Raw genomic sequence first — 20,930 nt, forward strand, 5'->3', positions numbered from 1 at the left:
TGTGCGGCCTCCACAGCGCTGTTTGGCGGCAGAGCTATATCATGCCCATCGAGACAGTGCGGCGCGCTTGGCTGTGGCTCGAATCCGTCGAAGACCAAGTCCCCGCGGATGTCAGCCGTGTAGTTTAGGCTTCCAAACATGACCTGATGGCCAGGGGCGTAGCTTTCGATCTGCTCAAGGTGGCCAAGCGAATTGGCCCGCAGTGCGAAGCCGCCGAAGACGAAGATCTGTTGTTGATGATCGAAGTCTCACCCTGGACTGCATCGTTGTTGATGATCGAAGGAGCCATCGGGCCTAAAAGCGACGACACAGAGGAACTCTCAATGAAAGCACCAATGTCGGTGTCAAAACCGGCGGATCTCGGGTAGGGGGTCCCGAACTGTGCGTCTAGGCCGGATGGTAACATGAGGCAGGGAACACGATGTTTTACCCAGGTTCGGGCCCTCTTGATGGAGGTAAAACCCTACGTCCTGCTTGATTAATATTGATGATATGGGTAGTACAAGAGTAGATCTACCACGAGATCAAGGAGGCTAAACCCTAGAAGCTAGCCTATGGTATGATTGTTGTATGATGGAGTTTATTGCCTACGGACTACAACCCTCCGGTTTATATAGACACCGGATAGGGTTAGGGTTACACAGAGTCGGTTACAATGGTAGGAGATCTTGAATATCCGCATCGCCAAGCTTGCCTTCCACGCCAAGGAAAGTCCCATCCGGACACGGGACGAAGTCTTCAATCTTGTATCTTCATAGTCTAGGAGTCCGGCTGAAGGTATAGTCCGGCTACCCGAACACCCCCTAATCCAGGACTCCCTCAGTCACTCTCTCTGTTGCAATTCAACGCCGGAGCATGGCCTGGGATCGACCCCCTAAACCTCGGCCACTGCATAGCAGTATGGTCATTGATGACCATAGTCTAAACCACAAGATCCTCATCGTCTCATGAACATATGAAGTTATTGAAAAAGAACTCATCCCCGCTACCCATGGTACCTTGTGGGCAAAACGCCGAACCTTGCGGGTGTGGTGGAGTAGCAGCCGGTGAAGAGCCCCGTCCCTTCCCATATAGGTAGCAAGTCTGTCGAAGTGGAGGCGAGGGCGGTCCTGGCGGCTGTGGCAGACCGTCCCTTCTTGTGCTACGACGGCGATAAGCAGAGGCAACAGATGCCGCCAAGAGTGGGTCTCAGATGCGCCGTGGAGGTGGGGAAGTGGGTGGACGTAGATGGAGGCCTGGGTAGCGTCCAAGCGGCCGAAAGTGGGTGGACGTCGAGGGCGGCATGGGCGGAGGTGTCGAGTGTGGATAGAGGGAGAATGTCCGATGTGACACCGACGGATGTGCCAAGGGGAGGACAAGGGAGGGCGTTGCGGGCGTTCGTGCTGTGTTTGCGTCCATACAAACCCGGCTTGGGCCAGAAATGGGCCGCAACAAAAGAAAAAACTGACACTCGCCCGTTTGCGTTATCGCGTTGGGCCGTGTTTTTGTCCGCACAGACTCAAACAACGCGGCGGACCAAATGGGTCACGACGTTGGAGTTGCCCTAAGCTGCGAGGATTCATATATCTTCGAGGTGTTTGGACAAAGATTGGAGAATTCATCTTCATGTGCTATGTTTTTGTTCTTTTTAATATATATATATATATATACATATATATATACATATATATATATATATATATATATATATATATATATAAGTAGTCTGTGTTATCCTTGTGCCATTGTGGAGGTTGCGTCCTTTTTCTTTTTGTAAAATGGAAATAAAGCTTTTTTTAACACAAAATTGAAATTGAAATAAAGCCAAAGAGGCCCTAGAATCTCTCTCAAAAAAAAGAAGGAAAAAAGGCCATGAGTTCCCGTGCGGTTCACGAGACCGAAAGAGCCGGTGCCCATCTCCATCTGCGGGATGCGTGGCACAATTCGCGCCGCCCACACATCTCATCTTTATTCCCCATCGGCCTTCTTGCTGAGGAAACCCTAGCCTCCGCCGCACCCCGCCGCCTCTCCACCCGCCGCCGCGCCGCGCCGCCCCCACCCCCCACCCACCCACTCCACCCGACGCCGCACCGCACCTCCCCGCTCCCCCCTCTCACCCGCCGCAGCTTCCATGGATCTGCCGCAAAGAGCCATGTTGGGTGGCTCTCTCTTGCCGCCCGACTGCCTGCTGGACCGCCGCGTCCGCACGGACTTTGACGACGATGATGAGAATGATCTGATCGGCCTGCAGCCATTCAAGATACTCAGGTGCGTGGAGAAGACGGCGGTGGGGTTCACTCCTGAGATGCAGGGCTATGCCACTGAGGTAGTTCAGAGCTTACACCTTGGTCTGCATCTCGCCAGCGGACCGCCAGGCCTATCTTGTCTCGGCCTCCGAGGCGGCAGCCCATTGACCAAGGTCGAAGCCGTTGATCAAGGCATCATCGTCCTCACGACCACATTTCTGCATGACTTTAGCCGCATTGTATATCTGGTTTATGACGCCGACAACGGATCACTGCACATGGCCCCTGCGCCGGAAGACCCCTCATGGCTATTCACGGGTCTCACGGTTCGCCTTCTCATTGTGCGCCCCAATTATGGTGACTACACGCTGGCCCTATTGGGGAAGCTGGATGGAGAGGGGGATGCACTCTTGGTTTGGCAACCCAGCTCCTCGTCCGTGCCACCGTGGTCCAAGATCAAGGCAGTTGGTGTTGAATCACTCATCGGCAAGAGCTCGTTGCAAGTTGACTGCACCTTTTCAGCCAGTGGCATAAGCTGCTGGGCGGATCTTCTGAGGGGCGTCACCTTCTGCAACCCCGGCCTCTTCACTACAGGGCTCCACAATAAAGAATACATTCTCAAGTTTGGCTTCTTTCCCCTGCCCCAAGAGTTGGTTGAAAAGTCCAAGGATCATCGACGTAGCAACAGCCGAGTGGCACAGCCAAAAGCCTACCGCACCATGGGCACCACCCTCCAAACTTGGTGGCGTAAATTCCCCCCGTTCTACAATGTCAGGTTTGTCTCCATCGATGGCTTCCTTGAGCCCATCGATCTCAAGGACCGCGCCGTAACCGTGTGGTGGCTGTGCCAAAAAGGGCTTGAGTGGAAGCTGGAGTACAAGATCAGCCTCGAGGCTCTGTGGGAATTCAATGGATTTGGCGATCTGCCAAGGAATTTAACTCCAATGTACCCCCTCCTCAGTCCAAATGATCATGAGATTGTTTATTGTGCACTTGGTGAATGGCGTGAAAACCAGAGCAACTGGTTGTTCATCCCGACATGTGCGCGATATTTACTTGCCATCAACCCACAGCACAAGACCGTAGTTGCCTCTGTGTGTCTTGCTGACTGTTTTGGAAATCCTACCATCCCTCCTGACATTATCAGCTCTGATTTCCAGCGGCACATCCATACCGTGAGTCTGGATCTTCACATAATGTTGATGGAAACGATGAAGCAGATGTCATTGACATCGTTGGACCCTGCTGAATATGATGAAGAGGAGGCTAAGAAGCTGATGAAGGAGGAGCCATGGACCTGGCAAGAAAAACTGAAGGAACAAGATAGGCCTCTTCCTCTTCCTCTTCCTCTTCCAGCTTGGTACTACAGGCAGCCTTCTTTGCTTCGACTCATAGGTATCTCTAACTTGTCTAAACAAGGAATTCAAAATCTACGAATACTGAACATCCATTTTGTCCATGAGTATTCAATTGAAAATGTGCATTTTCTTATTCTTGGTCCTGAGGTTGTTTACTCTCTCTGCATAGGCAATGCAGATACCATTCTGAAGCTATCAGATTGACACGCTGTCTCTGGTAAGTCCATTCAACTTCTATATGCATTAACAATAAGCTTTTTGACGGAGTAGTCTGTGTACATAGGCCACTTAATGGAGCACCAACTATCTTACTTGTTCAAGAAATTTCAGGACCATCGCATCAATCAACTCCTCTTAGTTTATCACGGAAAAAAAAACTCCTCTTAGTTGCTCACTTAGGCTGGTACCTGGTATCACCGATTATTTCGCAGGATAGACAACCAAATATACCTCTTTTTAGAAACGGCAAACTTTCTTGCATATTTGGAAGGTCACAGGACAGGAATTTGGTGAAACTTACATTACAATTCACATTCAGTACTTGGCCACCTTATGAGGTTTGAACAATGGCGTCATGGATTCAGTCACCTGCTTTATACCAAAATAAGTTGTCTAGATTACTTGCTCAGCAAATTCAACAGAATTATCTGCTCATGTGTTGAGAATTTACATCTCCATTTTTAACCTGTAGCTGGGTTACCAAAGACCTTCAGAAAAACATTTAGCGAAACACCAAACCACCGGTTGCACACTTAAGGTATTGGTTTCTCCATGTTTAAGTAAAACAAAGTAGAATTGATATCCCAACATTTTGCATATATGAAATCAATGTTTTCATGGCGTCCGTATATCGTCGCTATATCGACGATATAGCGGTGTGGCGCGGTCGTAGCCTGGGCCGTCCAGGCCCGCGATAGGTTTGGCCTGTGGCGTCCGCCATAGGCCCGTGGCGTCCGTAGGTCGTCCACATGACGCGTTTTCATTGCCATACCAGAAATCGGACGCCTTCGACTCGGTGAGCTCGTGCGCGCGGGAATAGCAGCCAGCGGCAGGAGAAATTGGCGCGCGCGCGGGAAGCATCAGGCAGCGGCGGGAAGGAAAGAGCTCTCCAGAGGTAGAGAGAGGGAGAGAGAGAGAGAGAGAGAGAGAGAGAGAGAAGGAGGCCATGGCAGATTGAGATCGTACCTGGAGTCCTCGACCTCGTCCTCTCCGGCGAACGGCCAACGGCAGCCAGCTCCAGCTCCGCCTCCAGCCTCCGCACCACCTCCCCTCCACCCCTGCGGCCCCTTTCCCCACCTCCCGCCAGCCTCCTCTTCCCTCCTCCCGCCACCCCCTGTCGCCCTCCTTCCGCCAGCCCCTTTCCCCTCCAGATCCAGCTGCAGGGAAGCGCCTTTGCTCCAATCGAGCACAGCTGCTCATCTCCTATGTGCATCAGGTGACCATCATGGTATTTCCCCGGCTCCCCCCTCGCCCTCTCCTTCTCCTTGCTCTTCCTCCCCATGCTAGTTCTCTGTTTCTTCTGTATCTGTCCTCTCTGTGCTAATTTCTGAATATATGTACATGTACTGCCTGTTGCGCTGCTGCTATATGTAGTGTTCAGTCATGTACAACTCACTTGGGCAACTCATTTGGTACAACATATTACAGCAAGATTATGAAGTTGTGATTTAATTTGCTATCATTCGCCATAAGGTTGTGTCTATGATGTCGCCACGCCATACGCCATAAGCGTTATAATGTTATGAAGGGGGTCAGTCGCCATAAAATGCGTTACGCCATGAAAACATTGTATGAAATTGAATGCTCAATTTTTATGCTGCATACAGTTAAAATTTTTTCTCTGTTAAACATTTAGAATTTTCAGAATTCAGTGCGTGAAATGATTTCTTTCATACAAATTTTCAGAATTCAGTGCAGCTTTGGCAATTAGGCACCATTTTTTTCAGCCGCTTCATTACTCAATGGATATAGATGATTTTTTTTGGCAATTAGGCACTATTATTTCCAGCTGATCCATTACTCAATGGATAGAGATGAAATAAGATCAAGAACTAAAATCACCTTCCTGTATCAGTTTGTCCAAACTGAGATTAAAAGTGAATAGTCTTCGTATATAGATGAAATATGAAGAAGCACGTCAGTAGATTAATCACTTGATATGAGCATAAGCAAGTGGGGGCGAGAAGCACTGGGCTTACAAGGAGATGTAAACTCTCAACACATGAGAAGATAACTCGGTTGGATGCTGCCCCGGCCGCAAAGGCCTACACGTACGAGGAGCCTTTTCACAGGCTGCAGCATCCAGGCCATCTGCGGCGTTGTGCGGGGCGTGGAGGCCCTGGAGCGTGATCTAACGGAAGATCTCGTAGCCGATGCAGAGTTGACCCCGTAAAAACCATCACCACCACGGTCGTCGGTGCAAGTCCTTCCCATCACCACTGATGAGGCTCCTATGGAACTCGAGGACTGACTCCACCAAAATCCACACCCAGCAGCACCCTCTAGTTTACGTTCACTAGGAATACAGTTGTCTCTTATCAACATTTGAGACATAATAGGAGGATATATTACTTTGAAGTGTTCATATTTTTCAGTCTGAACTTTGAAGCATTTTTAGTTCCTGTGATTGTTTTATATGTGCTGAATGGCTCTGTTCGTGATTCTTCATATCTCTGCTGGTTACCCTGCTTTTGTCTGACATGTCGGATCGGTATTAAACATCTTGTTCCGTATATTAAATGTCTAATTCTCTGATTGGTATTAAACATCTTGTTCAGTAAACTGCATTGATCACCCCTAATGTCGAATAGTGGTGCTTGAGACATGGTACATGAAACTGAAAGAACCATGTTAACTCATCTCCACCTCTGAACTCTCTCTAGCATAGCATTCAGCTGTGACATAACCTTTCCTCTTTTTCTGTTTATTTACCACCTTTCATGTTTTCATGTGCCCTGAATGATGTTTTCTTGCAAGATATGATTACCAAAAGAAGTACCGAGCTTTGACGTGGCATTTATTTATGAGGAAATCAGATTACTACCAGAGTAAAATCTAATGTCATGTCATGTTTTACTTTGTTGAACTTCTGAGGGTTGGGTATATTCTTTGGATTGTAGTTATGTTACAAGTTCTTTTTTGTTGTGCAAGATGATAGATCAGTGTATCATGCAAAATTATTAATGCAAATAATTAATATGATTATGCTAATTTTATATCTACAGCTATCATCACTGTCCTTTCTAGGTTGATGAATCTGCCTTCGTCTTATTTTCAGGAGTTGCATGGCTTGAAGAGATATGAAGAATCACAAAGAGAGCCATGTGTCACAGTGCTTGTAGAACAACTAAACGGGATGTCGATGGAATTGCACAACTTATTTTCTTCCCGTCATTACCTTTGTTGGTAAGAATAATGTGTAATATAATCTGTCATGACTTGATACTTCAGAGATGAGCGACTGAGTATGAATTATTGCACTTGGAAGTTGGCTTGATACTTCACAATGTTGCAATGGAAGTCTTGTAGTACTGTTGATGTTGTATGGTGGTGTTGTTGGTCTGCAAGCTTGCTGTTGTATGCCGCTGCTAGTACCTAAGTTGTGCTGTGCTGCTGTTCTAGAAGTTTAAGCAAACGAGGGAATTATGTGGGTGAGGGATTAGAGGGGATTGGGTGGAGGGGAGGGGATCACCAAATCCCCTCCAATTCCCAACCCCCTTTGTGCTGGAAAATCTCCCCTCCCAAACGAGGCCCAAGGAAAGAAACGAGGAAGAAGTTTGTGGTGTGCATCATCATATCGACATATCAAATGTAGCAGGCAGTAGTTACTTAGCTAGTTGTTGATACACTGGATTTAGATCTATTGCTTGGTGAATTTTCTGGCAAATCAACTGATTTGTTGGTTTCTTCATGCCTAGGATTAATGGCGGGACTATCTGAAAATTAGTGCTGGGTTGAATGAGTATAGTTTGGGGCACCGGTTCACTAGTTAATTCTGTATTATCAAATTAAATTAGCCCGTGAATTAGATTCCCTTGTTTGTTGTTGATGTCTGTATGTTCAAGATTATTTTACCAAGATAGTTAAGTTATTTATGCTTGAGATTTTTGTTTACTTTTAGACCAAAACTAGTGTAGATAATAATTGAAAAAAGTGAAGCTAAAATTTCATGCTTTGTCATTTTCTTTAGCAAGGATAGGTTAATTAAGCACTGATTGTTTTGTTTTGTTCTCCATTTTCTTTTCTTGTCCATCTCAAGAGTATATGCTCATTTTAACAGCCACCCGGGTTCTTGTTTTCTTGGTGCTTATAATTCTATCTTTTGTGTGCGTGAATTAGGGGCTGGGCTTGCGCAGGTTGCAGTCCAATCTCAATCCTCACTTGGCATCAGAGGAAGATTCGATTTCATGTTCTGTATTAACCTTGCTAAGCCTAGATGATCTTCTCAAGAGTGTAGTGAGATGAAATTATCAATTAGTTTGTAGATTACTTGATTATTATTTCCAAATTCTGGAATTATTTTCATGTGTATTTTTTTGGAACTATTTATGGTTTTTGTTGGATCATTTAGAGAACTTTATGTGGATTATTCAGTTCTCTACTGTTTTCTAGTTAACTGCCAATGTGTTGCAATGGGGCATGCATATATCCTAGTGGTTCAACATCAATCTTGTCTACTACTCCCTTCGTCCAAAAAATCATGTCCTTCAAATGGATCTATCTAGTATCACAAATTAGTGCTAGATACATCCATTTGATGGACAATCTTGGGACAAGTTTTTTCAGACGGAGGGAGTATATGTTAGGAGATATGCAACATCTATTCCCATGAGGCCATATATATATATATACATATATACATATATATATACACATATACACATATATACATATATATATAAATATATAAAATATATATATACTCTAACATACCCACTCAAACTTATGGTGGATAAACAACACTGAGTTTGGAGAGATATAAGCTATGTTGTGCTCGAGTCTATGCCTTTGCAAAGAAATCCGCCAACTGTAACTCAGAAGGCACATACTGAAGAGCAATAACCTGATCCTGCACACCAACGCGCACATAAAAAGCATCAACACCAATAGGCTTGGTGAGCTGATGCTTCACGGGGTCATGCACAATGCTAATAGCACCTGTACTGTCAGACAGTAGTCAGACAGTAGAAGAGTAGGTGTAGTGACAGAAACACCAAAGTCCTGAAGTAAGCACCGTAACTAAGTCACCTTTGCCATCAAAAGAGCCATAGCTCGCAACCCAGCCTCTGCACTCGAACGGAAAGCTGCAGTCTGTTTCTTTGTCTTCCAGGCAATGAGAGAATCATCAAGAAAAACACAGTAAGCAGAATGTGAACGGCGACCCAAGGGATCACTAGTCCATGTAGCATCCGAATAGGCCTGAAGTTGTAATGAATTGGAGCGAGGAAAGAACAGGCGGTGAGAGATTGTGCCAAGAAGATATCGGAGAACACGAAGGAGATGACTGTAGTGAACCGAAGTGGGTTGGGAGCAGAGGCAAACTGACTCAGAGTATGGACTGGATAAGAGATATCCGGATGAGTGCCAACTAGATAGACAAGACTCCCAACAAGGTGACGATAACGCGTCGGATCAGACAAGGGATCACCATCAGCATCACGGAGGTGAACATTGAGCTATATGGGAGTCTCAACAGTGCGGCCATCAGTAAGAGCAGCACAAGCAAGAAGATCATGGATATACTTTTTCTGGGAAATAAAAAAGGCATAAGAGGTAGAAGAGACCTCGATCCCAAGAAAGTAGCAAAGAGGGCCAAGATCATACATAAGAAACTGCTCACTAAGACATGCCTTCACAAAGGCAATATACTCGGGGTCGTCACCAGTGCTGATCATGTCATCAACATAAAGAAGAAGAAAAGTCCGACCACGAGCTGAAAGGTAGACAAACAACGCCGGATCATGAGCAGTCGCTGAAAAGCCAGCGGCAGTCACCACAAAGGCAAAACACTCAAACCAGGCCCGAGGGGCTTGCTTGAGGCCATAGAGAGAGCGACGAAGACGTCATACCATGCCATCAGGTATAGAATACCCAAGTGGTGGCTGCATGTAAACCTCCTCACGCAGCTCACCATTAAGAAAGGCATTCTTAACATCAAGCTGAGATACAGACCAGTGGCGAACAGAGGCCATGACAAGAAGTGTGCAAACAGTGGTCATATGGGCCACAGGAGCAAAAGTCTCATCATAATCACGACCATGCTCCTGCTGAAAGCCACTGGCAACAAGATGAGCTTTGTAATGCTCAAGAGAACCATTGGAGCGAGTCTTAATCTTGTAGACCCACTTATAAGTGATGGGACGAACACTAGGAGGAAGAGAAACAAGTTCCCACGTGCCGGTACGCTCAAGAGTAGCAAGCTCCTTTGCCATCACAAACTACCATTCGGGATGAATGACAACTTGATGATAAGAAGTCGGCTCAAGAATAACCCAGTGCTTGGAAAACTAAGGCGATCAATAAGCGGAAGTGGACGAGGACGCAAGCCATAACTAGGCTGAGATGAGGAAGATGGCACATCAGTAGACGCATCCACAACACTTGGACGACGAGTATAATACTAAGGAAAAGATGGAGGAATACGAGGAAGGATCTCCGGAATAGGCAAAGGTGACGGAGAAGACATAGGGGGTGAAGGTGTAGAATCCTATGACAAGCAAGGTGTGGAAACCATGGGAGATGGTGGTGCCGAATCTACAATCGTCGGAGAAGAAGAGGCAGTCACTACAAAAAAAGACACATTCGTGACATTTTGGGCCGAACGAATTTTTTTGTCATGCTTATGACACTTCTATGACGATAATTGTGACAAAACCCGGTATCATCATAGATGTGGTGGGCTCCTACTTCTATGACAAAAAATCATGACAGAAAATGGGCTCTTCGTCCTGGGCGGGCCGGAGACGCAGCTGCATGACATTCTTTGGACCGTCCATGACAGAAACAATCGTGGTAGAAGCGAGGGCGAGGAAAATATTGGGGAGTTCCCTGTTACGGTGGGTGGCCGGGACCGAGCGATGCACAGAGGTTTGCGCGTTTCTCTCGTACACGTACGCGCTTTGTGCGAGGCGTTGGGCTCTAACTGAACCCGAGCGAGGCGTTCGCTTACTGAACCCGAGCGATTGCACTGGCTACGCGTTACTGAACCCGAGCGATAGATCGATCCCTGGCTGTTAACTGAACCCGATCGAGCGATTACTTCGCTACTGCTGCTAACTGAAACTGATCGAACCTACTGCCTCTTGATGAACAGTGAGCGTTGTTGGGGGTTGGATGAACAGTTTCCGGTGGGGCTTGGATGAACAGGACCTCGTGGTAGTAGAGGCCGTTGCCGCTGGATGAACAGGACCCCAATCTAGCCGGTTGGGGGTGGATGAACAGGACCCCGTGGAGGGCTGGTTGAACAGTAGCCGGTGGAGGGCTGGATGAATAGTAGCCCGTGGAGGGCTGGTTGAACAGTAGCCGGTGGAGGCTGAATGAACAGGAGCCCGTGGATGAACAGGAGCCCGTGGATGAACAGGAGCCCGTGGAGGCAGGAGGGAGACACCGTCACTACTAGGAAAAAGCTTATAGGCAGACGCTTAGTAGCGCGGGTTTTTACCCCTCGCTACTACTAAGTTGATAGTAGTAGTGCGGGTTTTTAACCCTCGCTACTACTAAGCGGTCTCTACCGTGCCCCCCGAGACATGCCATAGTAGTAGCGAGGGTATAAAGCCGCGCTACTACTAAGTTGATAGTAGTAGCGTGGTTTTATACCCCTTGCTACTACTAAGTACGAGGTAGGTGAAGTCGCCATATCCTTGGCCGAATCCCCATCTCCTCCCCCAAATCCCTCCTCTCTTCCGCCACTCTCTCCTCTCACTTTCCATACGCTCTCAGATGGACCTCTTGCCCATGCGCCCCTCCTCCTCTGTGGCGCCGAAAGAGGCCGCCGCCTCACGCCACCGGCGTCTAGGAGCTCGCCGGTCTTCCACCGACATCTAGGAGGCCGCCGCCCCGCGCCACCACACCGGAGCACCTCACCACCGGTGACTAGCTCCGCTGCTCCCTCCATCACCTTCCTCTCTTCCTCGGTTTTCCTTTTCTCTCTCTCTCTCTCTCTCTCCCTCTGGTTTGACTCGCCCTCCCATGTCCACGCCCGTGCAGGTCGTCGCCATGGACGAGCCGGAGCTATCTGGCATGGTCGGGAAGAGGAGCCCCACGCCGTGGCCTGGCTCTTCCATAGAAACGGGCCCTCTCCAATAGCCACCGCCGGATCTGGTCTTCCGCTGTCCGTTCATGCCTCCGGCGACGCCAGCTAGATCGAACCACTGCTGCCATTGACAACAAGCACGGGATCGAGATTTTTTTGTTTTTGAAAGTAATAGCAGTAGCGCGGGGTATAAGACCCGCTACATATAATTAGCAGTAGCGCTGTCTGCAACGCACGCTACAGCTAACCATGTATAGCAGTAGCGTGTGTCAACACGCGCTACTGCTACAAGTTAGCTGTGGCGCCTGTATCAGTAGCGCGGGCACCCGCGCTACTGATACACCCAAAACCCGCGCTGCTGCTAGGCTTTTCCCTAGTAGTGCGTGGATGAACAGTAGCATGTGGAGGCTGGAGGAGCTCGATGGTGGATAAACAGTAGCCCGTGAATGCTGGAGCGAGGCAGTAGACGGTGGATGAACATTAGCCCGTGGAGTCCCGTTTTGCGGTATGCCACACCCCTCCCGATGAACAGGACTCCCGTTTCAACATAGGCGCTCCAACACAAGTCTGTTTCCTCCAATTCGCGGTAGGCCACACCCCTCCCGATCAACAACACCCCGTTTCGACCGTAGGAGCTCGTACACAAGTCTGTTTCCTCCGTTTTGCGGTACGCCAGACCCCATTTCAGCTGTTCCGTCCATCCGGTTGGCTCCCGATGAACACGACACATTTCGACCTAGTCGGTTGCCTCCCGATGAACACGACGCTGTTTCTCAATTCCGACCCAGTCGGTTGGCTGCCGATGAACAAGACGCCATCGCTGTACGTGTTCGAGACCCTGCCCGTATGTACGTACATGTACACGATATAGACGGGACTGCCTGAACAGCTACCGCTCCTTACTGGGCCGTAATTGGGCCGGCCTGCAACTTTCTTTGGCCTGAAAGGCCATTGGGGCCTTCACACTTTGTGCCAGGCCCACAACTTACACGGGCCTATATTCGACCCAAAGTTTAGTTGGGCCTTTAGTGGACCCAGCGCTTAGTTGGGCCCATGTAGCTTCGGGCCGTTAACATGCTGAATATTCTGCTGGCCTGTTACGGCCCAGAAGAAACCATGGGTCTTTAGCAGGCCGAAATGCATGTTGGGCCTCAATTTTCACTAGTCATCGACGGGCCTTCAGCAGGCTGAAATGTAGACCGGGCCATTATTGGCCCAGTTATAGGACGGTCCATTACTAGGCCGAAACATATCTCGGTCCTTAGTTGGCCCACTAATATCATGGGCCTTTAAGAGGCCGAAAGCTTAGTAGAGGCATCAACGGGCCGAATTGTACGACATGCCTTTAACAGGCCCAAACTCACGTTGGGCTTAACTATTGCCACCTTGATCACGAGCCGTTAGAGGGCCGGATGTCACCCCGGACCATATATGGCCCATGGGCAGCACAGGCGATTTCCAGGCCGAAAGACACACCGGGCTGAAATGGGCCCATGTCTACATCGGGCCTCTAACAGGCCGAAATTCACTGGGCCGTAATTGGGCCCAAATATTCGGCGAACAGTTAACGGGCCAGATCTTTATCATGCATGGTTAAAATCAATGTGGGGCTTTGTTTGCTTCATAGACAAGAAATGCTCCTTGCTGCAGCAAGAATATTTTCCATTAGGAGGATGCAAGCTGTATACTTGGTCTAGATCATTTCATGTTTTTTTAGTTCCATACTTTGTGACGTCTCATGCTATTTGTTTTTCTAATGGTCACTTGAGGGAAAGGCTCCCCACCTGAATATATTTCAAAGGGGTGTTGCAACGTTTTACATCTTATCCAGATACAGCAACGGATAGAGGATCACGCCACATGCTAGTGTGATCACGAAGAACATGCGATTTTAGGCAATGAACCTACATAGTTATGTCATATCTAATGGCACAGATAGTATCCAGGTGTGTGAGAGACACCCCATTGAATACCATCTGGTTAATTTTCCAGAGAGCAATTAGAAGGATAAAAGGGAGTCAGAGTTGTAGGCAGGTGTGAGGGTGTTATAGAGGCCCAAATGTTGCTGGTGGGGTTGAACCGAGGTCTGATGCCAATTCCTCGCCATACTTTCCTTGCCGCCAAGCAGTTGAAGAAAATGTGATCTATGCATTCAGAGGCGCCTGAGCATCGAGGGCAGCTGTCATCTTGTATGGCATGTTTATGCAGGAGGTTGGCTCGAGTGTTCAGGCGAGCCAAGTATAGCAACCATCCAGACACTTGAACTTTGTTTTCCACACAGGACTGCCAAATCTCCATCAGTCCTGGCTTGATATAGTTCATAAGAAAGAGCCTTGTAGGCTCCCTTGGTAGTGAAAGGTGCACCATTGAGTAAGCATCTAGTGTCTGGAGTAATAGAGATCATGACAGCCTGCGCCAGAGAATTCAGACAAGCAAGCTGCGTGGCAGCCACGATTAGCCGATTACGAAGCCTATCTCAACACCTTTCTGCATTATTTTTGCAACCATTGCATTCTGTCAAAACTATATATAATTTCCTTAGTGTCTTTTTAATTTTGTAAATCTAAGGAAATATGCCCTAGAGGCAATAATAAAGTTGTTATTTTATATTTCCTTATATCATGACAAATGTTTATTATTCATGCTAGAATTGTATTAACCGGAAACTTGATACATGTGTGGATACATAGGCAAAACACCGTGTCCCTAGTAAGCCTCTACTAGACTAGCTCGTTAATCAAAGATGGTTAAGTTTCCTAACCATAGACATATGTTGTCATTTGATGAACGAGATCACATCATTAGGAGAGAATGATGTGATGGACAAGACCCATCTATTAGCTTAGCATGTTGATCATTCAGTTTTATTGCTATTGCTTTCTTCATGTCATATACATATTCCTTTGACTATGAGATTATGCAACTCCCGGATACCGGAGGAATGCCTTATGTGCTATCAAACGCCACAATGTAAGTGGGTGATTATAAAGATGCTCTACAGGTATCTCCGAAGGTGTTTGTTGGGTTGGCATAGATCGAGATTAGGATTTGTCACTCCGAGTATCGGAGAGGTATCTCCGGGCCCTCTCGGTAATGCACATCACTATAAGCCTTGCAAGCAATGTGACTAATGAGTTAGTTGCAGGATGATGCATTACGGAACGAGTAAAGAGACTTGCCGGTAACGAGATTGAACTAGGTATGAAGATACCGACGATCGAATCTCAGGCAAGTAACATACCGATGACAAAGGGAATAACGTATGTTGTCATTACGGTTCGACTGGTAAAGATCTTCGTAGAATATGTAGGAACCAATATGAGCATCCAAGTTCCGCTATTGGTTATTGACTAGAGAGGTGTCTCGGTCATGTCTACATAGTTCTCGAACCCATAGGGTCCGCACACTTAACGTTCGATGATGATTTTGTATTATATGAGTTATGTGATTTGATGACCGAATGTTGTTCGGAGTCCCAGATAAGATCATGGACAAGACAAGGAGTCTCGAAATGGTCGAGAGGTAAAGATTGATATATAGGACGATAGTATTCGGACACCGGAAGTGTTTCGGGATGCACCGGGTACTTATCAGGTCACCGGAAGGGGTTCCGGGCACTCCCGACAAAAGATATGGGCCTTATGGGCCAAGAGGGGAAACACACCAGCCACAAAAGGGCTGGTGCGCCCCCCCCCCATATGGGCTGGCCAAATTGGAGAAGGAAAAGGGAAGAAGGAAAGGAAAAAGGGAATAGGATTCCCCCTTCCCCCTCTTCCCTTCCTACTCCGAATAGGGAGGCCGAATTGGGAGGACCCCAAGTAGGAGGAATCCCGCTAGAACACACATCAACAGTCGTTAGCCGTGTGCGGCACCCCCTCCATAGTTTACGCCTCCGGTCATATTCACGTAGTGCTTAGGCGGAGCCCTGAGCGGATCACTTCACCATCACCGTCACCACGCCGTCGTGCTGACGAAACTCTCCCTCGACACTTTGCTGGATCAAGAGTTCGAGGGACGTCATTGAGCTGAACGTGTGCAATACTCGAAGGTGCCGTACGTTCGGTGCTTGATCGGTCGGAACGAGAAGAAGTTCGACTACATCAACCGCGTTGTCAAACGCTTCCGCTTTCGGTCTACGAGAGTACGTGGACACACTCTTCCCCTCTCGTTGCTATGCATCTCCTAAATAGATCTTGCGTGATCGTAGGAATTTTTTTGAAATTGCATACTACGTTCCCCAACAGTGGCATCCGAGCCAGGTCTATACGTAGATGATATGCACGAGTAGAACACAAAGAGTTGTAGGGCGATGATAGTCATACTGCTTACCACCAATGTCTTATTTTGATTCGACAATATTGTTGGATGAAGCGGCCCGGACCAACCTTACATGACCATATATCATACAAACACGGACCGAAATATAAATTTTCAAAAATGCAAGCCGAAAAATGAGAACACCGTTGCTTGACCATGTGCTCTCATGGTCAACGTTAACTAGGATTACCACCAGGTATATCTAGCCATGGGTCAGGCCGGGTCGGGCTTGGGCCGGGCCTAAAAAAGCCCACGGCAGAAAACTGAGGCCTAGGCCCTCCCAGGCCCTACCATCGGGCCTACTTTTCAAGCCCAAGCCCGGCCCATCTGGTAAAAAGCCCTTAGGGCTTAGGGTCATGGGCTAGGCCTCTTCCTTAAAATGCCAATATGCTAAGCCCAAGCCCGTCCAGGGCCTGCTGGTGGGCTCAAAACTCAGGCCCAAGCCCGGCCCATGGGCAAGCCCATCGGGCCTAGGCCCTGGATTTTAGGGCCGGGCCTGGGTGGGCCGACAGGGCCGGGCCTGAGATGGCCAGGACTACCACCAGGCTAGTACAACACAACATGTCTACAAGGGATAATTTTTTCATGTTGTTATTCCTTCCTGTTCTATGTAAGAAAACAACTTATATTCTTGTGTTTGTAACATTTAAATTTTTATGTGTTACAAAAAACGGTATATGACATTTAAAAAAATGTTTAAACATTGTAAAACATATCTGTGTAACTAAAAACCATACATTGCATTTTTAAAATATTCACCCATTTCAAAAAACAGTTCATGACATTTTTTTAAATGTTTACACAATGTAAAAAAATGTTCATGTAGTTTCAAAATGTTTCGTACTATCCAAAAATGTTTAACATATATTTGAAAAAGGTTTCAAAACTTGTATTAAAAAAATGTTAATCATATGTTTAAAAAATCAAATGTATATAAAAATGTTTTAAGATGTATACTAGAAAAAATTAGACATCACAACACATATTTAAAAAAGTTAATCATGTATTCTTTAAAATATATGTTTCGACATGTATTTTTCTCCCGTATACATCTAAAAACATTTTTATACACATTAAATATTTTTTAAACATGTGATTAACATTTTTTCAAATACAAGTTTTTGAAACTTTTATTAAATACATGTTAAAAAAATTGGATGGTATGTAACATTTTAAAAACTTTGCCATACATTGTACAGACATTTAAAAAAAAATTATGAACAGTTTCTTGAAATTTACGAACATTTTTGAAATGCAAGATATGTTTTTAAATTATGCAAATATATTTTACAATGTCTAAACATTTTTTAAATGTCACATATCTATTTTTTTGTAACAAATAAACAATTTTTAAATGTCACAAACACAAAAATATAAGTTTTTTCTTACGTAGAACAAGAAGGAATAACAATATGAAAAATGTTTATCCCTTTTGGACATGTTGTGGTGCCGTAGCCTGCTGGTATTCTTAGTTGATGGTGACCACGAGCTTAGATGATGCTCCCTCTTTTGGGCTTACATTTCGGTCCATGTTTAGTAGATATCAGTAGTGCTTTGCAAACAAGAATGATCGTTGGTCTTTTGGTTGTCCACACATGCCTACTACGGCAGGACGCGTGTTCGAAATCCGACTATCCCTTGTTTCTTATGACTTTATTGTAGGTGCTTAATATACCTAAAAACAAAACGCCAAGGTCTTTTCTGCAAATCTGCCCTGCAACAGCGGGCCCCGGCAACACTGGCATATGCCACGGATACATCCACGTGCATGAAATGTGACCGTATATGAACGCCGGCGCAAGTTTAATGACCAGAAATATGTATTTTGCAACTCTGCACACTGAACTGACCGACTATCCCTTGTTTCTTATGACTTTATTTTAGGTGCTTAATATACCTAAAAACAAAACGCCAAGGTCTTTTCTGCAAATCTGCCCTGCAACAGCGGGCCCCGGCAACACTGGCATATGCCACGGATACATCCACGTGCATGAAATGTGACCGTATATGAACGCCGGCGCAAGTTTAATGACCAGAAATATGTATTTTGCAACTCTGCACACTGAACTGACCGACTATCCCTTGTTTCTTATGACTTTATTTTAGGTGCTTAATATACCTAAAAACAAAACGCCAAGGTCTTTTCTGCAAATCTGCCCTGCAACAGCGGGCCCCGGCAACACTGGCATATGCCACGGATACATCCACGTGCATGAAATGTGACCGTATATGAACGCCGGCGCAAGTTTAATGACCAGAAATATGTATTTTGCAACTCTGCACACTGAACTGACCGACTATCCCTTGTTTCTTATGACTTTATTTTAGGTGCTTAATATACCTAAAAACAAAACGCCAAGGTCTTTTCTGCAAATCTGCCCTGCAACAGCGGGCCCCGGCAACACTGGCATATGCCACGGATACATCCACGTGCATGAAATGTGACCGTATATGAACGCCGGCGCAAGTTTAATGACCAGAAATATGTATTTTGCAACTCTGCACACTGAACTGACCGTCGTCTACAAGTTGTATGACTCATGATGTATTTACCTCAAAAAAGGTGCACATGTCACCACTTATTTATTATGACAAAGATGAGCTAGCCCAGTTGGTCAATTGCCGTAGAAGTCAATACATGAGGGCGCTGGATCAAATCCCAGCGAGCTCACCACTTACATGCGTGGAGGAAAACAGACACGAAAGAATGCACGGGCATTACAAGCTACGTAATGTCTCGCGCTAGCCCACCTAACTTTGCTTTAATCCACAGTTGAAACTCACTTCGAATATTGCTAGCTACCACATGCGGCATAAGAGCGATTTTGTCAAAAACCCTTCTGTTACGCTCAAGCCAGAGGAAACGAAACACAAGACAAACCACTGTGTTAACCTTGCGACGGCCTGCACTAGGAACCGCGTTGCTTAGCGCCGGCCACCACTCCTTGATAGTGTCAGTTGAGGTTGGAGTTCTTCTATGTAGATGCCACAAAAGTAGGATGTTGTACCAGACTTCCCTGGCAAAGGAGCAACCGAGCAGAATGTGATTCAGGTTCTCCTCCTCTTGTGCGCATAGCACACAAAACTCCGGGTGCTCAAGCTGCCGTCTTGCAAGGCGATCTGCGGTCCACAGCCGATCGTGGATGGCTAGCCAGACAAATTTTTTTATTTCCAGAGGTGCCCATGAAGTCCACAGCTCCGCAGCGCCAGGAAGAAACTCCCGGCCAAGGAAGAAAAGGTGATAAGCGCTACTTGATGAATATGATCCATCCGATGTTTGCCTCCACCTGAAAGAATCTGGCTGCTCCAACAAATTCTGCCCAGTGATAAGTGGCCAGATTTTTAGGACGTCCGCAATTGCATGTATGTCAAGATTCCCACGTAGGTCAGTCATCCACGCCCCATTTGGCAGACTATCTGCAACAGATCGTTGCATGGCGACAGGTCGAACGAACTTTAGCAGTGACGGGGCAAGCTGCTGTAAACTAGCACCATTCAACCAGGGATCGGTCCAGAATCTGATGTTGTTGCCATTCCCAAGCAAGCAATGTAACCCAGCACTGAATACACTGTCAGCTTCAGCAGGTAGTTTAATGTCAAGGCCATGCCAGGGCTTCTCGTCTGCAACCTTCTCGAACCAGCGCCACTTGAGAAGCAGGGCCTGGTTCAGTAACCTAAGATTGTGAATCCCGAGTCCACCATACACTTTCGGCGAGCAGACCAGGTTCCAGTTGATTAAACAGTTCCCACCTTTGGCCTCATCGTGTCCACACCAGAAAAAACCACGCCTGATCTTATCAATGCAGGAGATAAACCACGCCGGCAGATCGAGCACAAGCATTAAGTAGATGGAGGTTGCAGTGAGAGTTGAGTTGATTAGGACAAGTCTCCCGGCCCGACGAAGATAGCGAGCTTTCCACGTGGGTAAGTAGTCCGCAGTTCTGTCAATAAGAGGTTGAAGGGCAGACTTGGGCAGTCGAGTAACAGACAGCGGCAGCCCCAGATAAGTTAGAGGAAATTCTTTGATGGTGCAGTTAAGGATGGCAGTCACTTGAGGTATGTCGTCCTGCCTGCAACGGATCAATGAGATGGAGCTTTTTGCCATGTTGCAAGACAAGCCAGAGGCATGCCCAAAAGCAGTTAGGAGTTGCACGGTTGTCTCTGCTTCAATCACATCAGGCCGAATGAGCAAAACTGCATCGTCAGCGTAGACAGATAAGCGGTGCTTGATGCCCCAGCGGCATAGAGGTGTGAAGAGATTACTTTGCTCCCCTTTACGAAACAGGGCGGTCAACGTCTCCATAACGATCACGAAGAGAAGAGGAGAAACCGGATCACCTTGCCGTAGCCCGCATGCATGCCAGAAATCCTTGCCTGGACTACCGTTGATCAGGACACTTGATCAGGACACTCTGCGCCTGTAATTACTCTGTAAATGCCTCTTCCATCTTCTTAAATGAAAAAGCGCGCAATGCTCTTGCGTGTGCTTGAAAAAAAAAGAATGCAGGGGCGATCGCACGAAAATTGAAAAGCAGAAAAATCAAAAGATAGAGTCGACTGCAATCACAGCCACGAGATCACAATCCAAGGGGTGGGATCAATTTCTGCGACAAGTAATTCCGCATGAAGCGAGTAAAATTTAATGACTGCTTTGCAAGTCAATTATTCTTTTCGTTAACCGGGATCATTAATACGCCCACATGCATGCAAAGAAGGAATGAGAAGAAAGTAGCACAGTGTCATTAAACAAGTTGGTAGTATAAGAAAACATCATTAATT

The 20,930-nt window shown here is 46.7% G+C and overlaps 1 protein-coding gene across 2 annotated transcripts; it reads left to right on the forward strand.

The window, feature by feature from the left end:
• Positions 1 to 1,908: 1,908 nt before the first annotated feature.
• LOC125553012 lies at positions 1,909 to 8,149 on the forward strand. Of its 2 annotated transcripts, XR_007303878.1 has the most exons (4): positions 1,909 to 3,620; positions 3,753 to 3,800; positions 6,861 to 6,988; positions 7,922 to 8,149. XR_007303878.1 is itself a non-coding variant. In XM_048716744.1 (3 exons), exons 1-2 carry the CDS (start codon positions 2,111 to 2,113, stop codon positions 3,785 to 3,787), a joined length of 1,545 nt encoding a protein of 514 aa, XP_048572701.1. In that variant the 5' UTR covers positions 1,909 to 2,110; the 3' UTR covers positions 3,788 to 3,800; positions 6,861 to 7,173. The 2 variants fall into 2 exon arrangements, 1 of the variants encoding a protein (XP_048572701.1); XM_048716744.1 differs by lacking the exon at positions 7,922 to 8,149 and having other exon boundaries at positions 6,861 to 7,173.
• Positions 8,150 to 20,930: the final 12,781 nt, after the last annotated feature.

This window comes from Triticum urartu, chromosome 4 (genome assembly GCF_003073215.2).
Source record: "Triticum urartu cultivar G1812 chromosome 4, Tu2.1, whole genome shotgun sequence".
NCBI lineage: Eukaryota > Viridiplantae > Streptophyta > Magnoliopsida > Poales > Poaceae > Triticum > Triticum urartu.